General features: G+C 44.1%; 1 protein-coding gene across 1 annotated transcript; it reads left to right on the forward strand.

Moving 5' to 3' along the window:
* Window positions 1-16,357: 16,357 nt before the first annotated feature.
* Window positions 16,358-20,658, forward strand: LOC125518533 (triacylglycerol lipase OBL1-like). The gene is made up of 3 exons (XM_087532236.1): window positions 16,358-16,673; window positions 19,172-19,399; window positions 19,500-20,658. The coding sequence occupies exons 1-3, from the start codon at window positions 16,358-16,360 to the stop codon at window positions 20,369-20,371; spliced, it is 1,416 nt and encodes a 471-aa protein (XP_087388362.1). The 3' UTR covers window positions 20,372-20,658.
* The last annotated feature ends 1,233 nt before the right edge of the window (window positions 20,659-21,891 follow it).

A 21,891-nucleotide genomic window follows, 5' to 3' on the forward strand; every position in this document is an offset into this window, starting at 1 on the left:
GGTCGGTGATGTCAGTGGCACCAAGTGCTTGAAGCTCATTTGAGATGTCAATGAGGCGATCGAAGGTTTGTTGAACATTTTCATTGTCGAGTCTTTTGAAGCGGTTAAAGAGATTGTGAAGAACATCAACTCGAGAGTCACGCTAAGTTGAGACTCCTTCATTCACTTTGGACAACCTATCCCAGATAAGCTTCACTGTTTCCAAAGCACTCACTCTGCCATACTGTCCTTTGCTCAGATGGCCACATATGATATTCTTCGCTTGAGAGTCGAGTTGCTTGAATCTCTTCACATCGGCAGCATTCAGAGAAGGTGTGACTGAGGGAATACCATTTTCCACAACATACCAGAGATCGTTATCAATTGCTTCAAGATGCATTCGCATCTTATTCTTCCAGTAGGGGTAGTCCGTCCCATCGAAGGTAGGACACCCAGCAGAGACCTTGATCATACCTGCGGTCGACATAACTAAAACTCCAGGCGGTTAAACCAAAATCACACAGAACAAGGGAGTACCTTGCTCTGATACCAATTGAAAGTGCGTTATATTGACTAGAGGGGGGGGGTGAATAGGCGATTTTTATGAAATTCTTCACTGGGGAATTTGCCAGTGAGGAAATTCCTTAGCGAAGAACTACAAGCAGCGGAATAAGTACTCAAAAGTAAACACAACAGAATACAAGCATAGTCATTATGATGAAATAAAGACAGGCACAGAGTACAGGAAGCATAATCACAGGATAACACAGGATGAAGACAAATAGACTGAAGAAATTGAATCTGAGGAAACTGAGAAAGTCTTCAGTCAAAGTCTTCAAACACATATATGAACAAACATACAACACAGTTATGAGGAAATGAAAGAGTTGAGGAAATAGAACCAGTAAGCTCGGTGAAGACAATGATTTGGTAGACCAGTTCCAACTGCTGTCTCAGTTGTACGTCTGGTTGGAGCGGCTGAGTATTTAAACTCGAGGACACACAGTCCCGGACACCCAGTCAAGGACACTTAGTCCAAGACACCCAGTCCTCACCGTATTCTCCTTGAACTAAGGTCACACAGACCTCGTCCAATCACTCGCGGTAAGTCTTCAGGCAACTTCCAAACCTTCACAAACTTGGTCACCCGGCGATCCACAATTCCTCTTGGATGCTCTAGACCATGACGCCTAACCATCTGGAAGAAGCACAGTCTTCAAAGGTAACAAGCGTCGGATCCACTCAGGATCAATCTCTTCAGTGATGCTCAATCGCTTGGGGTTTGTAGGTGTTTGAGTTTTGAGTTTTTGGTTTTTCCTCACTTGATGATTTTCGCTCAAAGTCCTCGAAGGATGGGTTGCTCTCAAATGATAAGTGTTAGTTTCTCTCGGAGCAGCCTCAACCAGCTAGTGGTTGTAGGGGGCGGCTATTTATAGCTTAGGGAGCAGCCCGACATGATAAGACATAAATGCCCTTCAATGATATGACCGTTAGGTGGATAGATATTTTGGAACAGCTGGCGCATAGCACAGCAACGGTTGGAATTTTGAGTAGCAAAACCCTCAGGGCTATCATGTTCCTCACTGTGTAGGCAATCCGCACTGGCGAATTCCTAACTCCTCAGTCAGGACAAATTCCTCAGAGATCATAAGAACTTCGTCTTTGTCATTGAAGAAATTGACTGAACTATATGAGATTTCTAATGGCTTCACTCGAAGGGATTGGTAGGTGTAGGATTTTGAGTTGAGCATCACATGGAAATTTTTCCTTAGTATTTCCTCGACCCCCTTTAATAGGACGGTGTTTCCTATGACTCAAGAAAGAGAAAAACAAAACTATGAAAACAAAAGTATTCAAGCTTCATATTGCTCGCATGAATATCAAGTCTTCACGGACACACCAATTTCTTCACTTTCAAAGTCTTCATGAATGTCTTCAGAAATACCAAAATCTTCAGCCAAAGATATTCATTCTTAGGGGTCGACTTTTCCTGTAAATATCAAACTCCTCATAGACTTATAAACCTGTGTACACTCACACACGCATTAGTCCCTTAACCTATAAGTCTTCAATACACCAAAATCACTAAGGGGCACTAGATGCACTTACAAAGAGTACTAAGGTGTGATCATGTTTTGCTTGTGAGAGAAGTTTAGTCAACGGGTCTGCCACATTCAGATCCGTAAGTATTTTGCAAATTTCTATGTCAACAATGCTCTGCACGGGGCTACTCTAGCTAATTGCTCCCACTTTCAATATGTATCCAGATTAAGATTTAGAGTCATCTGGATCAGTGTCAAAATTTGCATCGATGTAACCCTTTACGACGAACCTTTTTGTCACCTCCATAATCAAGAAACATATCCTTATTCCACTAAGGATAATTTTGACCGATGTCCAGTGATCTACTCCTAGATCACTATTGTACTCCCTTGCCAAAAATAGTGTAGGGTATACAACAGATCTGGTACACAGCATGGCATACTTTATAGAACCTATAGCTGAGGCATAGGGAATGACTTTCATTCTCTCTCTATCTTCTGTCGTGGTCGGGTTTTGAGTCTTACTCAACTTCACACCTTGTAACACAGGCAAGAACTCCTTCTTTGACTGTTCCATTTTGAACTACTTCAAAATCTTGTCAAGGTATGTACTCATTGAAAAACTTATCAAGCGTCTTGATCTATCTCTATAGATCTTGATGCTCAATATGTAAGCAGCTTCACCGAGGTCTTTCTTTGAAAAACTCCTTTCAAACATTCCTTTATGCTTTGCAGAATAATTTTACATTATCTCCGATCAACAATATGTCATTCACATATACTTATCAGAAATGCTGTAGTGCTTCCACTCACTTTCTTGTAAATACAGGCTTCACCGCAAGTCTGTATAAAACTATATGCTTTGATCAACTTATCAAAGCGTATATTCCAACTCCGAGATGCTTGCACCAGTCCATAGATGGATCGCTGGAGCTTGCATATTTTGTTAGCACCTTTAGGATTGACAAAATTTTCTTGTTGCATCATATACAACTCTTCTTTAATAAATCCATTAAGGAATGTAGTTTTGTTTATCCATTTGCTAGATTTCATAAAATGTGGCAATTGCTAAGATGATTCAGACAGACTTAAGCATAGATATGAGTGAGAAACTCTCATCGTAGTCAACACCTTGAACTTTGTCGAAAACCTTTTGGCGACAATTCTAGCTTTGTAGATAGTAACACTACTATTAGCGTCCATCTTCCTCTTGAAGATCCATTTAATCTCAATGGCTCGCCCATCATTGGGCAAGTCAATCAAAGTCCATACTTTGTTCTCATACATGGATCTTATCTCAGATTTCATGGTCTCAAGCCATTTCGCGGAATCTGGGCTCATCATTGCTTCCTCATAGTTCGTAGGTTCGTCATGGTCAAGTAACATGACCTCCAGAACAGGATTACCGTACCACTCTGGTGCGGATCTCACTCTGGTTTACCTACGAGGTTCGGTAGTAACTTGATCTGAAGTTACATGATCATCATTATTAGCTTCCTCACTAATTGGTGTAGTAGTCACACGAACAGATTTCTATGATGAACTACTTTCCAATAAGGGAGCAGGTACAGTTACCTCATCAAGTTCTACTTTCCTCCCACTCACTTCTTTCGAGAGAAACTCCTTCTCTAGAAAGGATCCATTCTCAGCAATGAATAACTTGCCTTCGGATCTGTGATAGAAGGTGTACCCAACATTTTCTTTTGGGTATCCTATGAAGATTTACTTCTCTGATTTGGGTTCGAGCTTATCATGTTGAAACTTTTTCACATAAGCATCGCAGTCCCAAACTTTAAGAAACGACATCTTAGGTTTCTCGCCAAACCACAGTTCATACGGTGTCATCTCAACGGATTTAGATGGTGCCCTATTTAACGTGAATGTAGCTGTCTCTAATGCATAACCCCAAAACGATAGTGGTAATCGGTAAGATACATCATAGATCGCACCATATCTAATAAAGCACGGTTACGACATTCGGACACACCATTACACTGTGGTGTTCCAGGTGGCGTGAGTAGTGAAACTATTTCACATTGTTTTAACTGAAGGCCAAACTCGTAACTCAAATATTTTTCTTCTGCGATCATATCGTAGAAACTTTTTATTTTTGTTACGATGATTCTCCACTTCACTCTGAAATTCTTCGAACTTTTCAAATGTTTCAGACTTGTGTTTCATCAAGCAGATATACTCATATATGCTCAAATCATCTGTGAAGATCAGAAAATAACGATACTTGCCGTGAGCCTTAACACTCATCAGACCGCATACATCAGTATGTATTATTTCCAATAAGTCAGTTGCTCGCTCCATTGTTTCGGAGAACGGAGTCTTAGTCATCTTGGCCATGAGGCATGGTTCGCAAGCATCAAGTGATTCATAATCAAGTGATTCCAAAAGTCCATCAGCATGGAGTTTCTTCATGCGCTTTACACCAATATGACCTAAACGGCAGTGCCACAAATAAGTTGCACTATCATTATTAACTTTGCATCTTTTGGTTTCAATATTATGAATATGTGTATCACTACGATCGAGATCCAACGAACCATTTTCATTGGGTGTGTAACCATATAAGGTTTTATTCATGTAAACAGAACAACAATTTATTCTCTTACTTAAATGAATAACCGTATTGCAATAAACATGATCAAATCATATTCACGCTCAACGCAAACACCAAATAACACTTATTTAGGTTCAACACTAATCCCGAAAGTATAGGGAGTGTGCGATGATGATCATATCAATCTTGGAACCACTTCCAACACACATCGTCACTTCACCCTTAATTAGTCTCTGTTCATTCTGCAACTCCCGTTTCGAGTTACTACTCTTAGCAACTGAACCAGTATCAAATACAGAGGGGTTTCTATGAACACTAGTAAAATACACATCAATAATCTGTATATCAAATATACCTTTGTTCACTTTGTCATCCTTCTTATCCGCCAAATACTTGGGGCAGTTCCGCTTCCAGTGACCAGTCCCTTTGCAGTAGAAGCACTTAGTCTCAGGCTTAGGACCAGACTTGGGCTTCTTCACTTGAGCAGCAATTTGCTTGTCATTCTTCTTGAAGTTCCCCTTCTTCCCTTTGCCCTTTTCTTGAAACTAGTGGTCTTGTCTACCATCAACACTTGATGTTTTTCTTGATTTCCACCTTCGTTGATTTCAGCATTACGAAGAGCTTGGGAATCGTTTCCATTATCCCTTGCATACTATAGTTCATCACGAAGTTCTACTAACTTGGTGATGGTGACTAGAGAATTCTGTCAATCACTATTTTATCTGGAAGATTAACTCCCACTTGATTCAAGCGATTGTAGTACCCAGACAATCTGAGCACATGCTCACTGCTTGAGCTATTCTCCTCCATCTTTTAGCTATAGAACTTGTTGGAGACTTCATATCTCTCAACTCGGGTATTTGCTTGAAATATTAACTTCAACTCCTGGAACATCTCATATGTTCCATGACGTTCAAAAACGTCTTTGAAGTCCCGATTCTAAGCCGTTAAGCATGGTGCACTAAACTATCAAGTAGTCATCATATTGAGCTAGCCAAACGTTCATAACGTCTGCCTCTACTCCTGCAATAGGTCTGTCACCTAGCGGTGCATCAAAGACATAATTCTTCTGTGCAGCAATGAGGATAGTCCTCAGATCACGGATCCAATCCGCATCATTGCTACTAACATTTTTCAACATAATTTTTCTCTAGGAACACAATAAACTGGCAGCAACATCGCGAGCTATTGATCTACAACATAGATATGCTAATACTACCAGGACTAAGTTCATGATAAATTAAAGTTCAATTAATCATATTACTTAAGAACTCCCACTTAGACAGACATCCCTCTAATCTTCTAAGTGATCACGTGATCCATATCAACTAAACCATGTCCGATCATCACGTGAGATGGAGTAGTTTCAATGGTGAACATCACTATGTTGATCATATCTACTATATGATTCACGCTCGACCTTTCAGTCTTCGTGTTCTGAGGCCATATCTCTTATATGCTAGGCTCGTCAAGTTTAACCTGAGTATTCCGTGTGTGCAACTGTTTTGCACCCGTTGTATTTGAACGTAGAGCCTATCACACCCGATCATTACGTGGTGTCTCAGCACGAAGAACTTTCACAACGGTGCATACTCAGGGAGAACACTTGTACCTTGATAATTAGTGAGAGATCATCTTATAATGCTACCGTCGAACTAAGCAAAGTAAGATGTATAAAATATAAACATCACATGCAATCATAATATGTGACATGATATGGCCATCATCATCTTGTGCCTTTGATCTCCATCTCCAAAGCATCGTCATGATCTCCATCGTCACCGGCATGACACCATGATCTCCATCATCTTGATCTATATCAATGTGTCGTCACATGGTCGTCTCACCAACTATTGCTCTTGCAACTATTGCTATCGCATAACGATAAAGTAAAGCAATTATTTGGCGCTTGCATCTTATGCAATAGAGAGACAACCATAAGGCTTTTGCCAGTTGCCGATAACTTTAAGAAAACATGATCATCTCATAAAACAACTTATATCTCATCACGTCTTGACCATATCACATCACAACATTCCCTGCAAAAACAAGTTAGACGTCCTCTACTTTGTTGTTGCAAGTTTTACGTGGCTGCTACGGGCTTAGCAAGAACCATTCTTACCTACGCATCAAAACCACAACGATAGTTTGTCAAGTTGGTGCTGTTTTAACCATCGCAAGGACCGGGCGTAGCCACACTCGGTTCAACTAAAGTTGGAGAAACTGACACCCGCTAGTCACCTGTGTGCATAGCACGGCGGTAAAACCAGTCTCGCGTAAGCGTACGCGTAATGTCGGTCCAGGCCGCTTCATCCAACAATACTGCCGAACCAAAGTGTGACATGCTGGTAAGCAGTATGACTTATATCGCCCAAAACTCACTTGTGTTCTACTCGTGCATATTACATCAACGCATAAAACCTGGCTCGGATGCCACTGTTGGGGAACGTAGTAATTTCAAAAAAATTCCTACGCACACGCAAGATCATGGTGATGCATAGCAACAAGAGGGGAGAGTGTTGTCTACATACCCTCGTAGACCGTTCGTGGAAGCATTATATCAACGCGGTTGATGTAGTCGTACGTCTTCACGTCTGACCGATCCAAGTACCGAAAGCACGGCACCTCCGAGTTCTGCACACGTTCGGCTCGATGACGTCCTCGCCTTCTCGATCCAGCAAGAGGAGCGAAGTAGTAGATGAGTTCCGGCAGCACGACGATGTGGTGATGGTGTTGGTGAAGAACAATCTCCGCAGGGCTTCGCCTAAGCACTACGAAAACTATGACGGAGGATAAACTAGAGGGGACGGGGTTGCCGGCACACGGCTTGGTGTTTCTTGATGTGTCTTTGGTGCTAGCCCTACCCCTCTATTTATATGTTGAGCCCTGGGGTCGAAACTTGGAGTAAAAGCCTCCTCAAAGTCGGTTTCACCCGAAAGGCAAGAGTCCTTCTCGGACTCCAGGGCTAGATGCCAGGGTTCCCGGCGTCTACCCCCTAGACGCCAGGGTTCCTGGCGTCTAGCCTTTGGTCTCCGCAAAACTTCCTTTTGCACTTTCCTAAAGCCTCGTGGGCTTTCCCCTTTGCCCCAGATAAAGTGTTCTCGTGCCCAAACATTTCGGGAAACATCCGGAACCCCTTCCGGTGAATTCCGGAACCCTTCCGGAGATCAAACACTACTATCCATATATCAAACTTTATCTCCGGACCATTCCGGAGTTCCTCGTCATGTCCGTGATCTCATCTCGGACTCCGAACAACATTCGGTCATCAACATACATAACTCATATAGTACTATATCGTCAACGAACGCTAAGCGTGCGGACCCTACGGGTTCGAGAACTATGTAGACATGACCGAGGCACCTCTCTGGTCAATAACCAATAGCGGGACCTGGATGCCCATATTGGCTCCTACATATTCTACGAAGATCTTTATCGGTCAGACCGCATAACAACATACGTTGTTCCCTTTGTCATCAGTATGTTACTTGCCCGAGATTCGATCGTCGGTATCTCAATACCTAGTTCAATCTCATTACCGGCAAGTCTCTTTACTCGTTCCGTAATACATCATCCCATAACTAACTTATTAGTTGCAATGCTTGCAAGGCTTGAGTGATGTGTATTACCGAGAGGGCCCAGAGATACCTCTCCGACAATCGGAGTGACAAATCCTAATCTCGAAATACGCCAACCCAACAAGTACCTTCGGAGACACCTGTAGAGCACCTTTATAATCACCCAGTTACGTTGTGAAATTTGGTAGCACACAAAGTGTTCCTCCGGTAAACGGGAGTTGCATAATCTCATAGTCATAGGAACATGTATAAATTATGAAGAAAGCAATAGCAACAAACTAAACAATCAAGTGCTAGGCTAATGGAATGGGTCAAGTCAATCACATCATTCTCCTAATGATGTGATCCCGTTAATCAAATGACAACTCATGTCTATGGTTAGGAAACATAACCATCTTTGATCAACGAGCTAGTCAAGTAGAGGCATACTAGTGACACTCTGTTTGTCTATGTATTCACACATGTATTATGTTTCCGGTTAATACAATTCTAGCATGAATAATAAACATTTATCATGATATAAGGAAATAAATAATAACTTTATTATTGCCTCTAGGGCATATTTCCTTCAGTTCATATTGTTTTTTGTTGCTATGATAGTTGCAAGCATCTCTGGCTACTAGTAGTGATAAAATATGTGTCATGTTCTACTTAGTAAAGCATTGTAGTAGTGTAACGGTTCTAGTAGTGATGAAAGTATGTTGCATTTTGCACAGAAAGTGCATTGTAGGCGTAGGGCAATGTATATGTAGTTGCCCTATCATGCCGATGAAGTAATGTAATTGCAATGTAGGTGTAGTCAGCCAATTTGTGAACCGTATGATGGAAGTGATGTCGTTGTTATGATGGGCAGTGATGATGTTGTTATGCAATGTAAATTATGTTTCATATGCAGTGTGAATTATGGGTTTGAGTGAAATATAACCTGCTATTGAATTTTTGACACCTGATACTATATTTGAGCCAAATAGAATTTTTGGACACCTAGGATTGAATTTTCTGACACCTACACTGAATTTGAGTCAAACTGAATCTTCAGAATCTCAAACAAAAAAAAATCGACACTGAATTGGTCTGAAATTAAACTTTAATGAGACCAATTTTTGAGATGAATTGTTCTCTACTTTTGACACTTAATTTTTCTGAACCAAAACTACAGCCAGACACAAGTTTTTTAACACATGTGACTGAAATTTTCAGTTAGAAAATTTAGCAAAATTTTAGTTAGCAAGTTTACTAGCACCTTTAGCAAAAAATGATATAGGGTTTATTGTCAACAATTTTGCAAATTTTAACACATAAGCAACACATTGATCTCCATATTGAATAGCACGTTTCACCCCACTGCATTCATTCCACATTTTCACCCACCAAATTTACCACCATCGCCACTCTCACCCAACCCACCACTGCTCACATTCACAATCACTCGAATTCACCACTGATCTCAGTCACCACCGAGCTCTGTCACCATCGACCTCGTGAGGATGAATGGGTCGGGATGTACGATGAAGCTGATGTGTTATACGCCAGGTAACATTCTAAAGTTCTCGAAGATGATGAAGATTTTCTTTTCGTTCCCCAATGTCGATGATCTAATCAAGGGAGTGGACGGTGTGGCGCCTGTAGCAACGAAGAAGGAGCTGGTGTAGATTACTCCGGAGAGATCGACTCTCCTAATCAAGATCCTACTATGGGAGATGGGCGAGGCAGATTCAGAGGATCCTAGATAGCGACCTCGGTGGTCTAAGTATCACTCCCACGCGTCCAAGGTCCCGGTTTATCCGTCGACTGACAAGGTGCTGATGGTGATGGAAATTCCTGTGCCAGGAACCAACAATATTCCTATCTGTGTGGACGAGGGGGAGATGATGGATTGTGATGGTGACGCAGATGCTGATGTGGAGCCGATTGTCCAGATGATGATTGAACCTACACGTCAAAGAAGAAGCACCAAGAACCGCCGTAGCAGATCGCACCTTGCGGAGACCCCAGGCGGCCAAACTCCAGCACGAGGCTAGATCCATCAATGGCCAATCGGACGCTGTGCGAGCCTCCATGCACTATCGAGCACCATGTTGGCATGGAACAAAGGAGTGTTGCCCGATGCCAGGAACCACCATGGTTTCGGGCCGCAACCATACATCAGGCACGTCGACGTGCACCACACATGTCGGCGTGTGCCCTCCAGGGGCCAGATCTATCATGCCCACAATACGTAGCCGTGCCACAACATGGGCAAGCTGGCCCGCGCCACCCGAGCACCTCGTGGAGGATGAGGAGAAGAGCCCCACCGCCGCCGACACATGCACGGGATTTTCCCGGCATCACCCACCGGTGACAGAGAAGGAGTTGAGAGGCGAGGTGGGGGCTGATGGCAGCACCGCCTAGGGTTGCACCTGAGCCGCTCACGGGAGTGGCACGGGTTTCGCGTTCACAACTAGCTAGTGGCAAGCAGCATTGAATGCAATAACCTACTTGTAACGCCCCGAGACCGATGTGCCAGGTGTCTTCCAGTTATTCGCTGTTGTTGCCTTGTCATTTGCTTGCGTGTCATGCATATCATATCATGTCATCATGTGCATCGCATTTGCATACATGTTCGTCTCATGCATCCGAGCATTTTCCTCGTTGTCCGTTTTGCATTCCGGCGCTCCTATGTCCTCCGGCGCTTCCTTTTACCTCTTTTCGTGTGCAGGTGTTAAACGTTCCTGGATTGGACCGAGACTTGTCATGCGGCCTTGGTTTACTACCGGTAGACCGCCTGTCAAGTTTCGTACCATTTGGACTTCGTTTGATACTCCAACGGTTAACCGAGGGACCGTAAAGGCCTCGTGTGTGTTGCAGCCCAACACCCTTCCAAAGTGGCCCAAAACCCACCTAAGACCCCTCCATCATCTAGGCCGTTCGATCACGACCGCGTGGCCACAAACCGCACCTCATTTGGACTTTCCTAACTCCCTCTACCTCTATAAATAGGTCCCTCCCCGAAATTTCGGGTCATTTCCAACCCTAGCCTGGTCTCTTCCCACCTCTCGCCGCCGGACACGTCCGATTCGGGCCGGACGTGTCCGACTTGCCCCGCCGCCGCCACGTGTCGCCGCCCCGTTGGCTCGGCCGCCTCCCCCGCCGCCGGCCCGCCGAAGCCCAGGGCGGGCCCTCTCCGCCGCCTCCCGAGCCGCGCGCCCCGCCGCCACCTACCGCGCGCCGCGCCGCCTTCCCCGACGCCGGCGCCGCCCGCCACCGCACCGACGAGCCGCCTCCGCCGCCTGCTCGCCGGCGCCAACCACCGCAGCCGCCCCGCTTCGGCTTCCGCGCCGCGGCTCGCCTCTGCCCGCCGCCCGAGTCCGGCGCCGCCGCACCCCATCGCCTCACCGTCCGGCCTCCAACCCTGGCGAGCTCCTCCTCCGCGACAACGACTCCGGCCGCCGCCGTTTCCTCTCTGGTGAATAGTACTCCTGCGACCTCGGTTTCCGCGCCCGATCTGGATCCAGATCTGGATCGTGAGGTTGACCTAATTTTGCCCGAACCCTAATAATTTTTGCTCATTTCAACGCATCATATCTCTCCAACCGTGGCTCCGATTCATGCGTGTAGCATATCGAAATGTTCGTCTCGTCGAGTACTTCATTTCATCTCATTGCATCATGTTCATTTGAGCTCATCTTGATGCCCTAAATGCTGTTGGAAAAGTGATAGTTTCTGTTAGTTTCAGATCCTTATCAGTAATTGCACTTTTGTCATTTTTTGCCATGATTAATGTGTGCCTCCTATGAACTTGAGCCCTACACGAGTTTTGAAGTATACCATGCTATCTTTACAGGGGTGTATGCCATGTATTTTTTTGTGATCTATGTGGTGACTAGCACAAGCATGCAAAGTAGCCCTCTCAATGTTACTGATTTCAGAGACTTAGAAATATTCTAAGTCTTTGCCCTGTCATTATTTTTATGCCATGTGTTCATGTTGCTACCGAGTGATCCATGCCTCTTTTGAGCATGATCAGTAAGGATGTTTTGTAGATATTGTTGTGCTCTATCCATCCATGTCTTTTTTTGCAATTATGGAGCACCCTATCTTGACTCAATCGAGCTCTACTTTTGCTATAAAATGTTCCTGGCAGAATGTTTACGTGTTAAGCATTTTTGCCGAGCTTGTTGTAGTTGATCCATGCATGCTATGTTGTTGTTCTTGCCATGTTTAGCTTCCATGCCATGTCGACTTGCTGGGTGTATGCTTAGTTTATCATGCAATGCCTTGTGGTGAGTGCCTCGAGCTCATACAAATGCCTACTCAATGTCTGTTTTGCCATGTTCCAGTTTTCTTCTAAGTCTGAATCTGTTAACGATAATTGCTATGTTCACATGGTTGCCATTGTATTTTCTGATCCGTTTTGGCTTATGGTCAGTAAGGGACTTTTGTTGTATGCTTTGAGTAGCTTCATGCCATGCCTTGCTTTGCCATGATATGTTCCTGCAGCATATTGTTATAGTGCTCTAAACATTACTTCCTGATATTAAATTCCTGACTTGATGTTAATTTCACTAAGTCTGAAACCTGTTATCTTTTGCACTTTTGCCATGCTTGTTTGAACCTGTTATTGAGTGAATTAGCCGTAGCTCAGTGTTCATCTTTTGTCAAGCATCTTGAGTGGATCCCTACCATGTATTTTGTTGTTATGTTAGAGTGCAGTAGCTTATTGTTGTTGATGCATTTAGATGGCCTCGTGCTGTTAACCGCAGCTTTGTGCCATATTTGTTTTGCTTGTCATTTCCAAACCGTGCATCCGATTCCGGTGATCTTTATATCGATTTCGACCGAAATCAACTCATCTTTCCAGTGGCACTCTTGGTTTTCCAAGTTGAGGCCTGATTCAATCTTTTCCTTCTGAATCATGCATATGCATCGCATATCGCATCCCGCATATCATGACATGTTTTGCATCATGTTGCTTGTGCATTGCCCGTGGTTGATTGTGTCTCCCTTTGCTTGTTGTTCTTGTTTGGGTAGAGCCGGGATACGAGTACGTGATCGAGGAGCCCGTTGAGTACGCTTACGAGGATCAAGCTTTCGTCTTCTCGAAGAACTTTGCAGGCAAGATGACCATACCCTCGAAATCACTTCTATCTTTGCTTGATAGTTGCTCGCTCCTTTGCTATGCCTATGCTACGATACCTACCACTTGCTTATTATGCCTCCCATATTGCCATGTCAAACCTCTAACCCACCTTGTCCTAGCAAACCGTTGTTTGGCTATGTTTCCACTTTGCTCAGCCCCTCTTATAGCGTTGCTAGTTGCAGGTGAAGATTGGAGTTTGTTCCTTGTTGGAACATGTTTATTGTTGGGATATCGCTATTATATCTTGTCTACTTTAATGCACATATATACTTGGTAAAGGGTGGAAGGCTCGGCCTTATGCCTGGTGTTTTGTTCCACTCTTGCCGCCCTAGTTTCCATCATACCGGTGTTATGTTCCTTGATTTTACGTTCCTTACACGGTTGGGTTATAATGGGAACCCCTTGAAAGTTCTCCTTGAATAAAACTCCTCCAGCAAGGCCCAACATTGGCTTTACCATTTGCCACCTAGCCTTTTCTTTCCCTTGGGTCGGCCAACCCAAGGGTCATCTTTATTTAAACCCTGGGCCAGTGCTCCTCTGAGTGTTGGTCCAAACTAGAGTCCTTTGCAGCGCCCCCTCGGGGAAACTTGAGGTTTGGTTTTAGCTGTATGGAGCGCTCATCCGGTGTGCCCTGAGAACGAGATATGTGCAGCTCCTATCGGGATTTGTCGGCACATCTGGGTGGCTTTGCTGGTCTTGTTTTACCATTGTCGAAATGTCTTGTAACCGGGATTCCGAGTCTGATCGGGTTGTCTTGGGAGAAGGAATATCCTTCGTTGACCGTGACAGCTTCTGATGGGCTAAGTTGGGACACCCCTGCAGGGATTTGAACTTTCGAAAGCCGTGCCCGCGGTTATGGGCAGATGGGAAGTTGTTAATGTCTGGTTGTAGCCGTGATGGTCTCTTTCCGGCGGAGTCCGGGAAGTGAACACAGTGTTGGAGTTATGCTTGATCGTAGGTTGTTCTAGGATCACTTCTTGATCATAGTTTCTCGATCGTGCCTTTGCCTCCTCTTCTCGCTCTCATTTGCGTATGTTAGCCACCAAATATGCTAGTGCTTGCTGCAGCTCCACCTCATACCTTTTCCCTACCCATAAGCTTAAATAGTCTTGATCGCGAGGGTGTGAGATTGCTGAGTCCCCGTGACTTACAGATTACTTCCAAAACCAGTTTGCAGGTGTCGTTGATATCGTGCAGGTGACGCTACCAAGCTCAAGGAGGAGCTCGATGAAGATCTTGTTCATTGTGTTGTTTCGTTTCAGTAGATCAGTAGTGGATCCCAGTTGGGACTATCGGGGATCTGTAGCATTAGGGGTAGTCTTCTTTTATTTTGGTTCCGTAGTCGGACCTTGATTGTATCTGGATGATGTAATGTTATATTCATGTATTGTGTGAAGTGGCGATTGTAAGCCAACTATTTATCCCTTTCCTTATTCATTACATGGGTTGTGTGAAGATTACCTCTCTTGCGGCATTGCCTTCAATGCGGTTATGCCTCTAAGTCGTGCTCCGACACGTGGGAGATATAGCCGCATCGAGGGTGTTACACTACTCCCTCCGTCCGATGAAAAGTGTACATCTAGAAATTTTAGGACAAATTATGGAGTTAAGTAAAAAAATGCATTGAAAAGGTGCAAACCACCATCTCTCTCCTCTTTAATTACCCACCCCCCAATGAGCTAAGTGCATGTAGAAATTAAGAAAGCCATGTGTAGATTGCTATTGGTCTTGATTACCGTGTGATGAGAGAGAAGTATGTTTTTCTACTTTAAAGTGCATTGAAAAGATAAAAGTACACTCTTTTGTGGACAAATTTTGAAGCTAGATGCACACTCTTCACCAGACGGAGGGAGTAAGAGTTTTTAGAATATGCCCAAGTTTTACTCATGTCAACACTTACTGTAATAGCCCCAACCAGCTTCTGATGTCAATCTTTTGACATTGATTTATTATTCTTCAAATAGTTACATTTTCTCATATGTATGAAGGTCTTAATCAAAAAACCCTTCGGTTTGAGCATAGTAGAGGCATGCTACACACCTGGTCATTCCCTAGAGAGGGTGTATGCGAGCAAACTATTGCGTTGTTTTTAGAGAAGTTGCATGGGAGGAAATAGCATGTGTGCCCCACTGGGATTTGCCACGTGTCAACGTCTTAAGATTTCGCGTGTGGAATCGGGCGCGCAGGGAGCTTTCTCTAGGAAAACTACTCCGAGGAAATGCCAGCTCTAGAAAGCGTATGTCTCGTGCCCCTTCGCCCGTGCCTCTCGTGACCAAGGTGATTAGGGATTCCTCGCGCTCCTGCCGCCGCCGCCGTAGGTCTGCCTCCTCTCATGTGGCCTTAGGCCATGGAGGTTCGGTGGACCCCTTGCTAGCGGGAGGGCTCCTCCTCCTATTGCGTTGTTTTCGGCAGATCTCGCAAGATTTTGGTGCGCTGATCGTATGGTGCTGTTTTAGCGCAATGATTTCTTGGCTGTCTAAATAATAGGGTTTCCCAGCTTCGTATGGGAGAGGCGATGATGGTGGTACGCCTTCAGCTAGCTCCGATGCTTATAGTTGTCGTTAGGTGGTTTATGGACTTGAATGTAATATTTTTTATCTCCGGTATTTTTTATACTGCCATGACTATTGATGAATAGATCGAATGTTTTTTTTGAGAGAAAAACCCTTCAAATCTACAAGATTCTCGCATATTAAACACTATAAACTCGGGGGAACAATTCAGAGAGGTGACTTGCATCTGCAACTCTCTCTCTTTCTTCCTCTCCCTCTCCATCTAATCTACGCCGTATGTCATGCATCCAGAAATTCAGTGCAGAATCACGAAAACCGTACGCAGAACTAGCGAGTAACCGAAGCTTTTTCTTACCGACCAATGTAACCGCTCCTTCTTAACGTGCGAAGAAGATGGGTTCGACCGCGCGTGATGAAAGGTTCCGCCTTTGATCTGGTCCTTAATTAACACAGTAGTCCAGTATGCACGTAGTTGGTGCCTTGGCAACTTGTTCTGCTGTTCATCGTCAAGCTGATTGGCGTGCTCCTGTTGGCATCGATCGACCGACAGACCGGCAATGGACGGCTGCCGGGATGAATTCTCGGGCGACTTCATGGTGCTGCGGCCGGACAAGGGCGGCGTCCGCAGCCTCCTCCACCTGCTGCGCTGCAGCGACGTCGGCGAGAGCGACGCCGTCGACTGCGCCGCTGGCGGCAAGGAGGTCGCAGACCGGTGGCGCCGGTTTATCATCTTCGTCTCCGTCGTCGCGCAGATGCTGCTGCTGTGGGTGAAGACGCCCATGGCCAAGCTCGGGAGGGCCGTCGAGTTCTGGATGAATCTCATCACGGACAATGGCGGCGGCGCGCTCAAGCTTATCAGGAACGCCATGCAAGGTAAACCAACGAGATTTAGAATTAGGTTGTATATATATATGTGTGTGTATGATCAGTTTTCGTTAACTTGTCCACCGATCATTTCAGAAATGGGACTCCAGAAAAAATACGTTCATGTAGTTTTACACGAGGTTTCCATCGTAGACTTTCTGGAGAAGTATTTTTCTTAACCATCTTGCATATGAAAGTTGGACATTAGTCATCCACGGCGAAACATACAGTGCTCCTAGTAGTCGCGAACAAAAGAGGAGAAAACATTATAACCAAGTACGTATAACCAACACCAACCAGTAAAAAGAAGAGAAAAGTATACTTTTCGTCTCTCAACTTTTGATGAAGTCTAGATTTGGTCCCTCAACTTCAAAACCACACAACTTGCACCCCCAACTACCGAAACCGGACAAGGTTTGTCCCTGGACTCGGTTTTGACCGGTTTTTGGTGTTGACTCACCCCGGTTTTGACCGGTGCTCACTCATATTACTGTAAATTTTTTATATCCGTGAACTTTTTGAAATTCACATACACTTTTCAACTCTGCATAGTTTTTTCAAGGTCGCGCATTTTTAAAAAAAATAAACATAATTGTTTTTTCAAATCAGCGAACTATGCTGAAATTCTTGTACTTTTTTCAAATCCGTGATTTTTAACATTTACGTATTTTTTCCAAATCCCCGTATTTTTCCCAAGTTTGTGTAAATTTATCAAATCCAAGTATTTTTCAAAGCCATGAATTGTTTCTGAAATTCGCATACTTATTTCAAATCCACATGCTTTTCAAAGTCCGTTTTTTTAAATCCGTGTTTCTTTTATAATCCATGAACTTTGTATGAAATTCACGTACTTGTTTCAAGTTGAAATAATTTTTGAAATCCACATATTTTGCGCAAAAGAAGTCCATATCCGCATACTTTTTTCAAGTTCGCATAAAATTTTCAAATTCATGAACTCTTTCAGAAAAATGTACTCGAATATGAAAGGTGCATCAATTTAAAAAAATTAAAACTTAAAAAAACTAAATGAACTTTAAAAAAACATATGCATTTTTGAAAAAATACATGAACTTGGAAAAAAAGTACGCCAATTTAAAAAAAGTACACAAAATTTAACAAGGTTCACGTATTTGAAAAAGTAACCGAATTTGAAAATAGTACGTGGATTTGGAAAAGGTAGGCAAATTTGAGTAGGAACGGTTAAAACTGGGGTGGGACACCACCAAAACCGGTCAAAACCGTGACCAGGGATGAATCTTGTCCGGTTTGAGAAGTTAAGGGTGCAAGTTGTCTGGTTTTGGAGTTGAGAGACCAAATCTAGACTCGGCCAAGAATTGAGGGATGAAAAGTATACTTTTCTCTAAAAAGAACCATAAAAAGGGGAGAAAATTGATTTAAAAAAATGGAAAAACTTGCGCAAATATTGTGTTACTATAACTTCCAAAGCATATGAACAGAAACTGCAGTTGCTTTATCTTTAATTAACGTACACGGGGTGGGTGTCCAATCAGTAAGCACTGAGTACTCGCAATATCAAATAGAGATGGGAGATCAGCAAGCGTTTGGTTGTTCTTGCTGGGAAACCGGGTTTGCCAATTAAGTAACAGTGCAGATGATTAATTATTCGTGACACGTATTGCGCAGAGGTCATAAAATATGCTTCCGATAGCAGCCTTTGCGGTTTAATCATAGTCTACATAGCAGGATTATTAGAAACATGAGATTATCCAATGTATCCACTTGTACTCTCGTCAGAACTTAAAATCCATAACAACTCTCAAGATAAGGGCAATGTCGGTTTCGTATGCCAAACAACAGGTCAACTTGTTAAGGTGGTTGTCGTGATGCGCTAAGCAATAAATTAAGTTGCATACTGTCATTAGCTTGACTGCTTTCCTGTGGGAGACCCCAGTTACTCTAATCATCCCCGTGATGCGTGCCATATCATTACTGAATAGCTTTTATTTAGTTCATAAACAAAAGTCCCCCCCCCCCCCCCCCCACCCACACACACACACGTCTTTGCCTAAATAAAACGAGGAAGGTTGCTCCAAATGGTCATATACGTTATTAGCATTCTCGTTTCATTTTTCTGCTCTGAAATAATTTGGCACGGTTGCTCCAAAATCTTCAATGTTCCCCTTTCTTTTATTTGTAGTGACGTGGAAAACACCCCTAGGTTTTGAAAGTCAAACAACATCCATAGAAAGTCTGAAGAGTCCTCAGAAAACTGCATTGCAGAATTTGACAGTTTTATACATGCACGCATGACGCTGTTTTGCTTCTTCGAAGTACTACAACAATGGTGATAATAAGGGGCGTAGCCAGGCCCCAGGCTACCAGGGCTGTGGCCCGGGGCGTGTCCGGCTGATCCTTCAATGACTTTAGCCACAGGATCATTATTGGGCACTGTTTCACACTGTACCAATGCTGTCGGCCCGGGGCGTGGCTTCAGCCTGGCTACGCGGTTGACGATAATTGCCAGCTAACTTTACATACATTTGCAGGCAAATTACGAATTCTGAACAGAGAATCCCCCAACTATCGATCGCTCATCGGACTTATCGACATGAGAATCGAATTGGACAAGAAGATCAAGCCAGAGGATGGCAGTTACCTCGCTGCTCTGGGCATCATGGCCTCGAAACTAGCCTACGAGAACGAGCTGGTCATCAAGAACGTTGTCGAAAACCACTGGCAGATGAAATTCCTCGAGTTCTTCAACTGCTGGAATGGTAAGATTTTAGGGCACGCGAAACATGAAGCATGCATGAAGTATGGCAACAATAGTTTTGGCTAACGTGCAACAAACATGTCTTCTTTACCTCCTGGCAGAATTCCGAGGCGATCACACGACCCAGGCCTTCATGTTCGCGGACAAGCCGGACGACGCCGACCTCGTCGTGGTGGCGTTCCGGGGCACGCAGCCGTTCGACGCGGAGGACTGGTGCACGGACGTCGACATCTCCTGGTACGAGATCCCCAGGGTGGGCAAGGTCCACGGTGGCTTCATGAAGGCGCTCGGGCTGCAAAGGGATGCCGTCAGCTGGCCGGCGGAGATCAAGGCGACCAAGGGCCGGCCGTTCACCTACTACGCCGTCCGCGACGCGCTGAAGAAGTCCCTAGCGGCCAACTCGCGCGCCCGGTTCGCGGTGACAGGCCACAGCCTGGGCGGCGCGCTCGCTGTGCTGTTCCCGGCCATCCTCGCCCTGCACGGAGAGCATGACCTGCTCGCCAGGCTCCATGGCGTGTACACGTACGGGCAGCCGCGCGTCGGGGACGCACAACTCGGGGAGTTCGTGGAGCGGCACCTCGACACGCCGGCGGCAAGGGGGAGATACTTCCGGTTCGTGTACTGCAACGACATCGTGCCGAGGGTGCCGTACGACGGCCTGTTCAAGCACTTCGGCCGGTGCATCTACTTCGATGGCTTCTACAAGGCGCGGGCCATGGAGGAGGAGCCCAACAAAAACTACTTCTCGCTCGCGTTCGTGGTGTCCAAGTACATGAACGCGGTATGGGAGCTCGCCCGGGGGCTCGTCATCGGGCACGTAGACGGGGCGGAGTACGTGGAGGGGTGGACGATGAGGGTCGCCCGGGCGGTTGCGCTGCTCATCCCCGGTCTGCCGGCCCACGCGCCGCAAGACTATGTGAACGCCACCAGGCTCGGGGCCGCGTCGCTCGACCTGCTTCCCCGTGACCATTAATTGGTAGGGCATGTACAACGGTTCTATCTTAAAAACGTCACATAGGATAAATGATGAGATGGATGAAAGAAAAATCATAAGAAAAGACTTGCCTTCTCTTGTTTAAGAGAAGATAAGAGATGATTAGCACAATATGTCTCATCATGTTTTTAGGAATAGCTAGTTATTGAAGATAAAGCTAAGAAATGATCCATTGTAGACATGTTTTTTGTCATATCTAATTACATGCAAGAGTGCAAGACTTAAGATAGAACTATCTTATCAATCATTGTACATTAGTAACCGTAGTTGAGAGATCCATGGAAATTGGTCACACATATCAGCGGTTGTTGATGTTCGATTTGGTTTGACCATTTCCCTGATTCTTGCATTCTTCGTGGCACTGTGCCACCGTAAGTGTTAACTGATTTTACAGGCCAGTGGATTTGTTTATTATTATTACTTTTGGACCAAGAAAAGGAACTCAATCATGATCCAATGGCGCCCGACCAAGTGTATCATAATTAAGGGCCAAAAAAAACAAGGAGAAAGAGAATTTATATTAATCAAGCGGCGGCCAAGTCTACCATACAAACATAAGAAATCTCATCAGGTCTTGAAGGGAGCAGAGCCATACCGCAGTGCGCTTCTCAGTTTTGCCAAAGTTTGCTAAATAATGACTAAATGGATTGCTTGACTAAGACTTCTCTACCCTCCCGAAGGAGTGGTTTTTTTTCTTTCACCATCATTGTATGCTTCGATCTATCCTTGTCCGTGCTCGTGATCATCTTAACCACATCCATGCAGTCAGTATAAAAATTCACCGATTTTAAAAAAGGAAAACAGAAAAATCCAAGAAAAAGAAGAAGAAATGACCGGTGGGTGCAAAAGGGCCGGCCTAGTTGAAAGCAGAGCTCAAGAAGAAAAAGAGAGATCCGAGTTCTCCTGGATTACGTTTAGCGAAGCTAGCCATTGGGTAAGCGTCGGGTTCATGTTGAATACTAGGGCGTGGCCTTCTTATAGGGAAAAGAGCCGGTTTTCCAAAAAAATATATCAGGTTTTCCGTTTTTTCCTTTGTTTTTCATCGGTTTTTGTTCGTTTCGTTCTCCATTTTTTTGGTTTTTATCCTTTTCTTTCTTTTCCTTTAGTTTTCCTTTATTCCTTTGTTTTTTTTCTTTGTTTTACATCGGTTTAGTTTGTCTCTTTTGCGTTTTTCTTCTTTTCTCTTGGGTTTCACTGGTTTTCTATACACATTTATGGTGCATATAATATATTATTTTAATATATACTTAACATTTTTAAAACTCTTGATTAACATTTTTTATACGGATTTAATTTTTTAAATGCTTGATTAAAGAAATTTAACACAAGTTTAAGGATTTTTTGAATGCATGGTCAACAATTTTTCTATACCCATTTGAATACAGATTTAACAATCTTTTAAATACATGGTCAACATTTTTTCTATACATTTAACATTTTTTTAAATACAAACTTATGCTTGATTGACATTTTTATATACATGATCAATTTTTTCATCA

Source organism: Triticum urartu, chromosome 7A (genome assembly GCF_056163025.1).
Source record: "Triticum urartu cultivar PI428250 chromosome 7A, HENAU_Tu73, whole genome shotgun sequence".
NCBI classification, from domain to species: domain Eukaryota; kingdom Viridiplantae; phylum Streptophyta; class Magnoliopsida; order Poales; family Poaceae; genus Triticum; species Triticum urartu.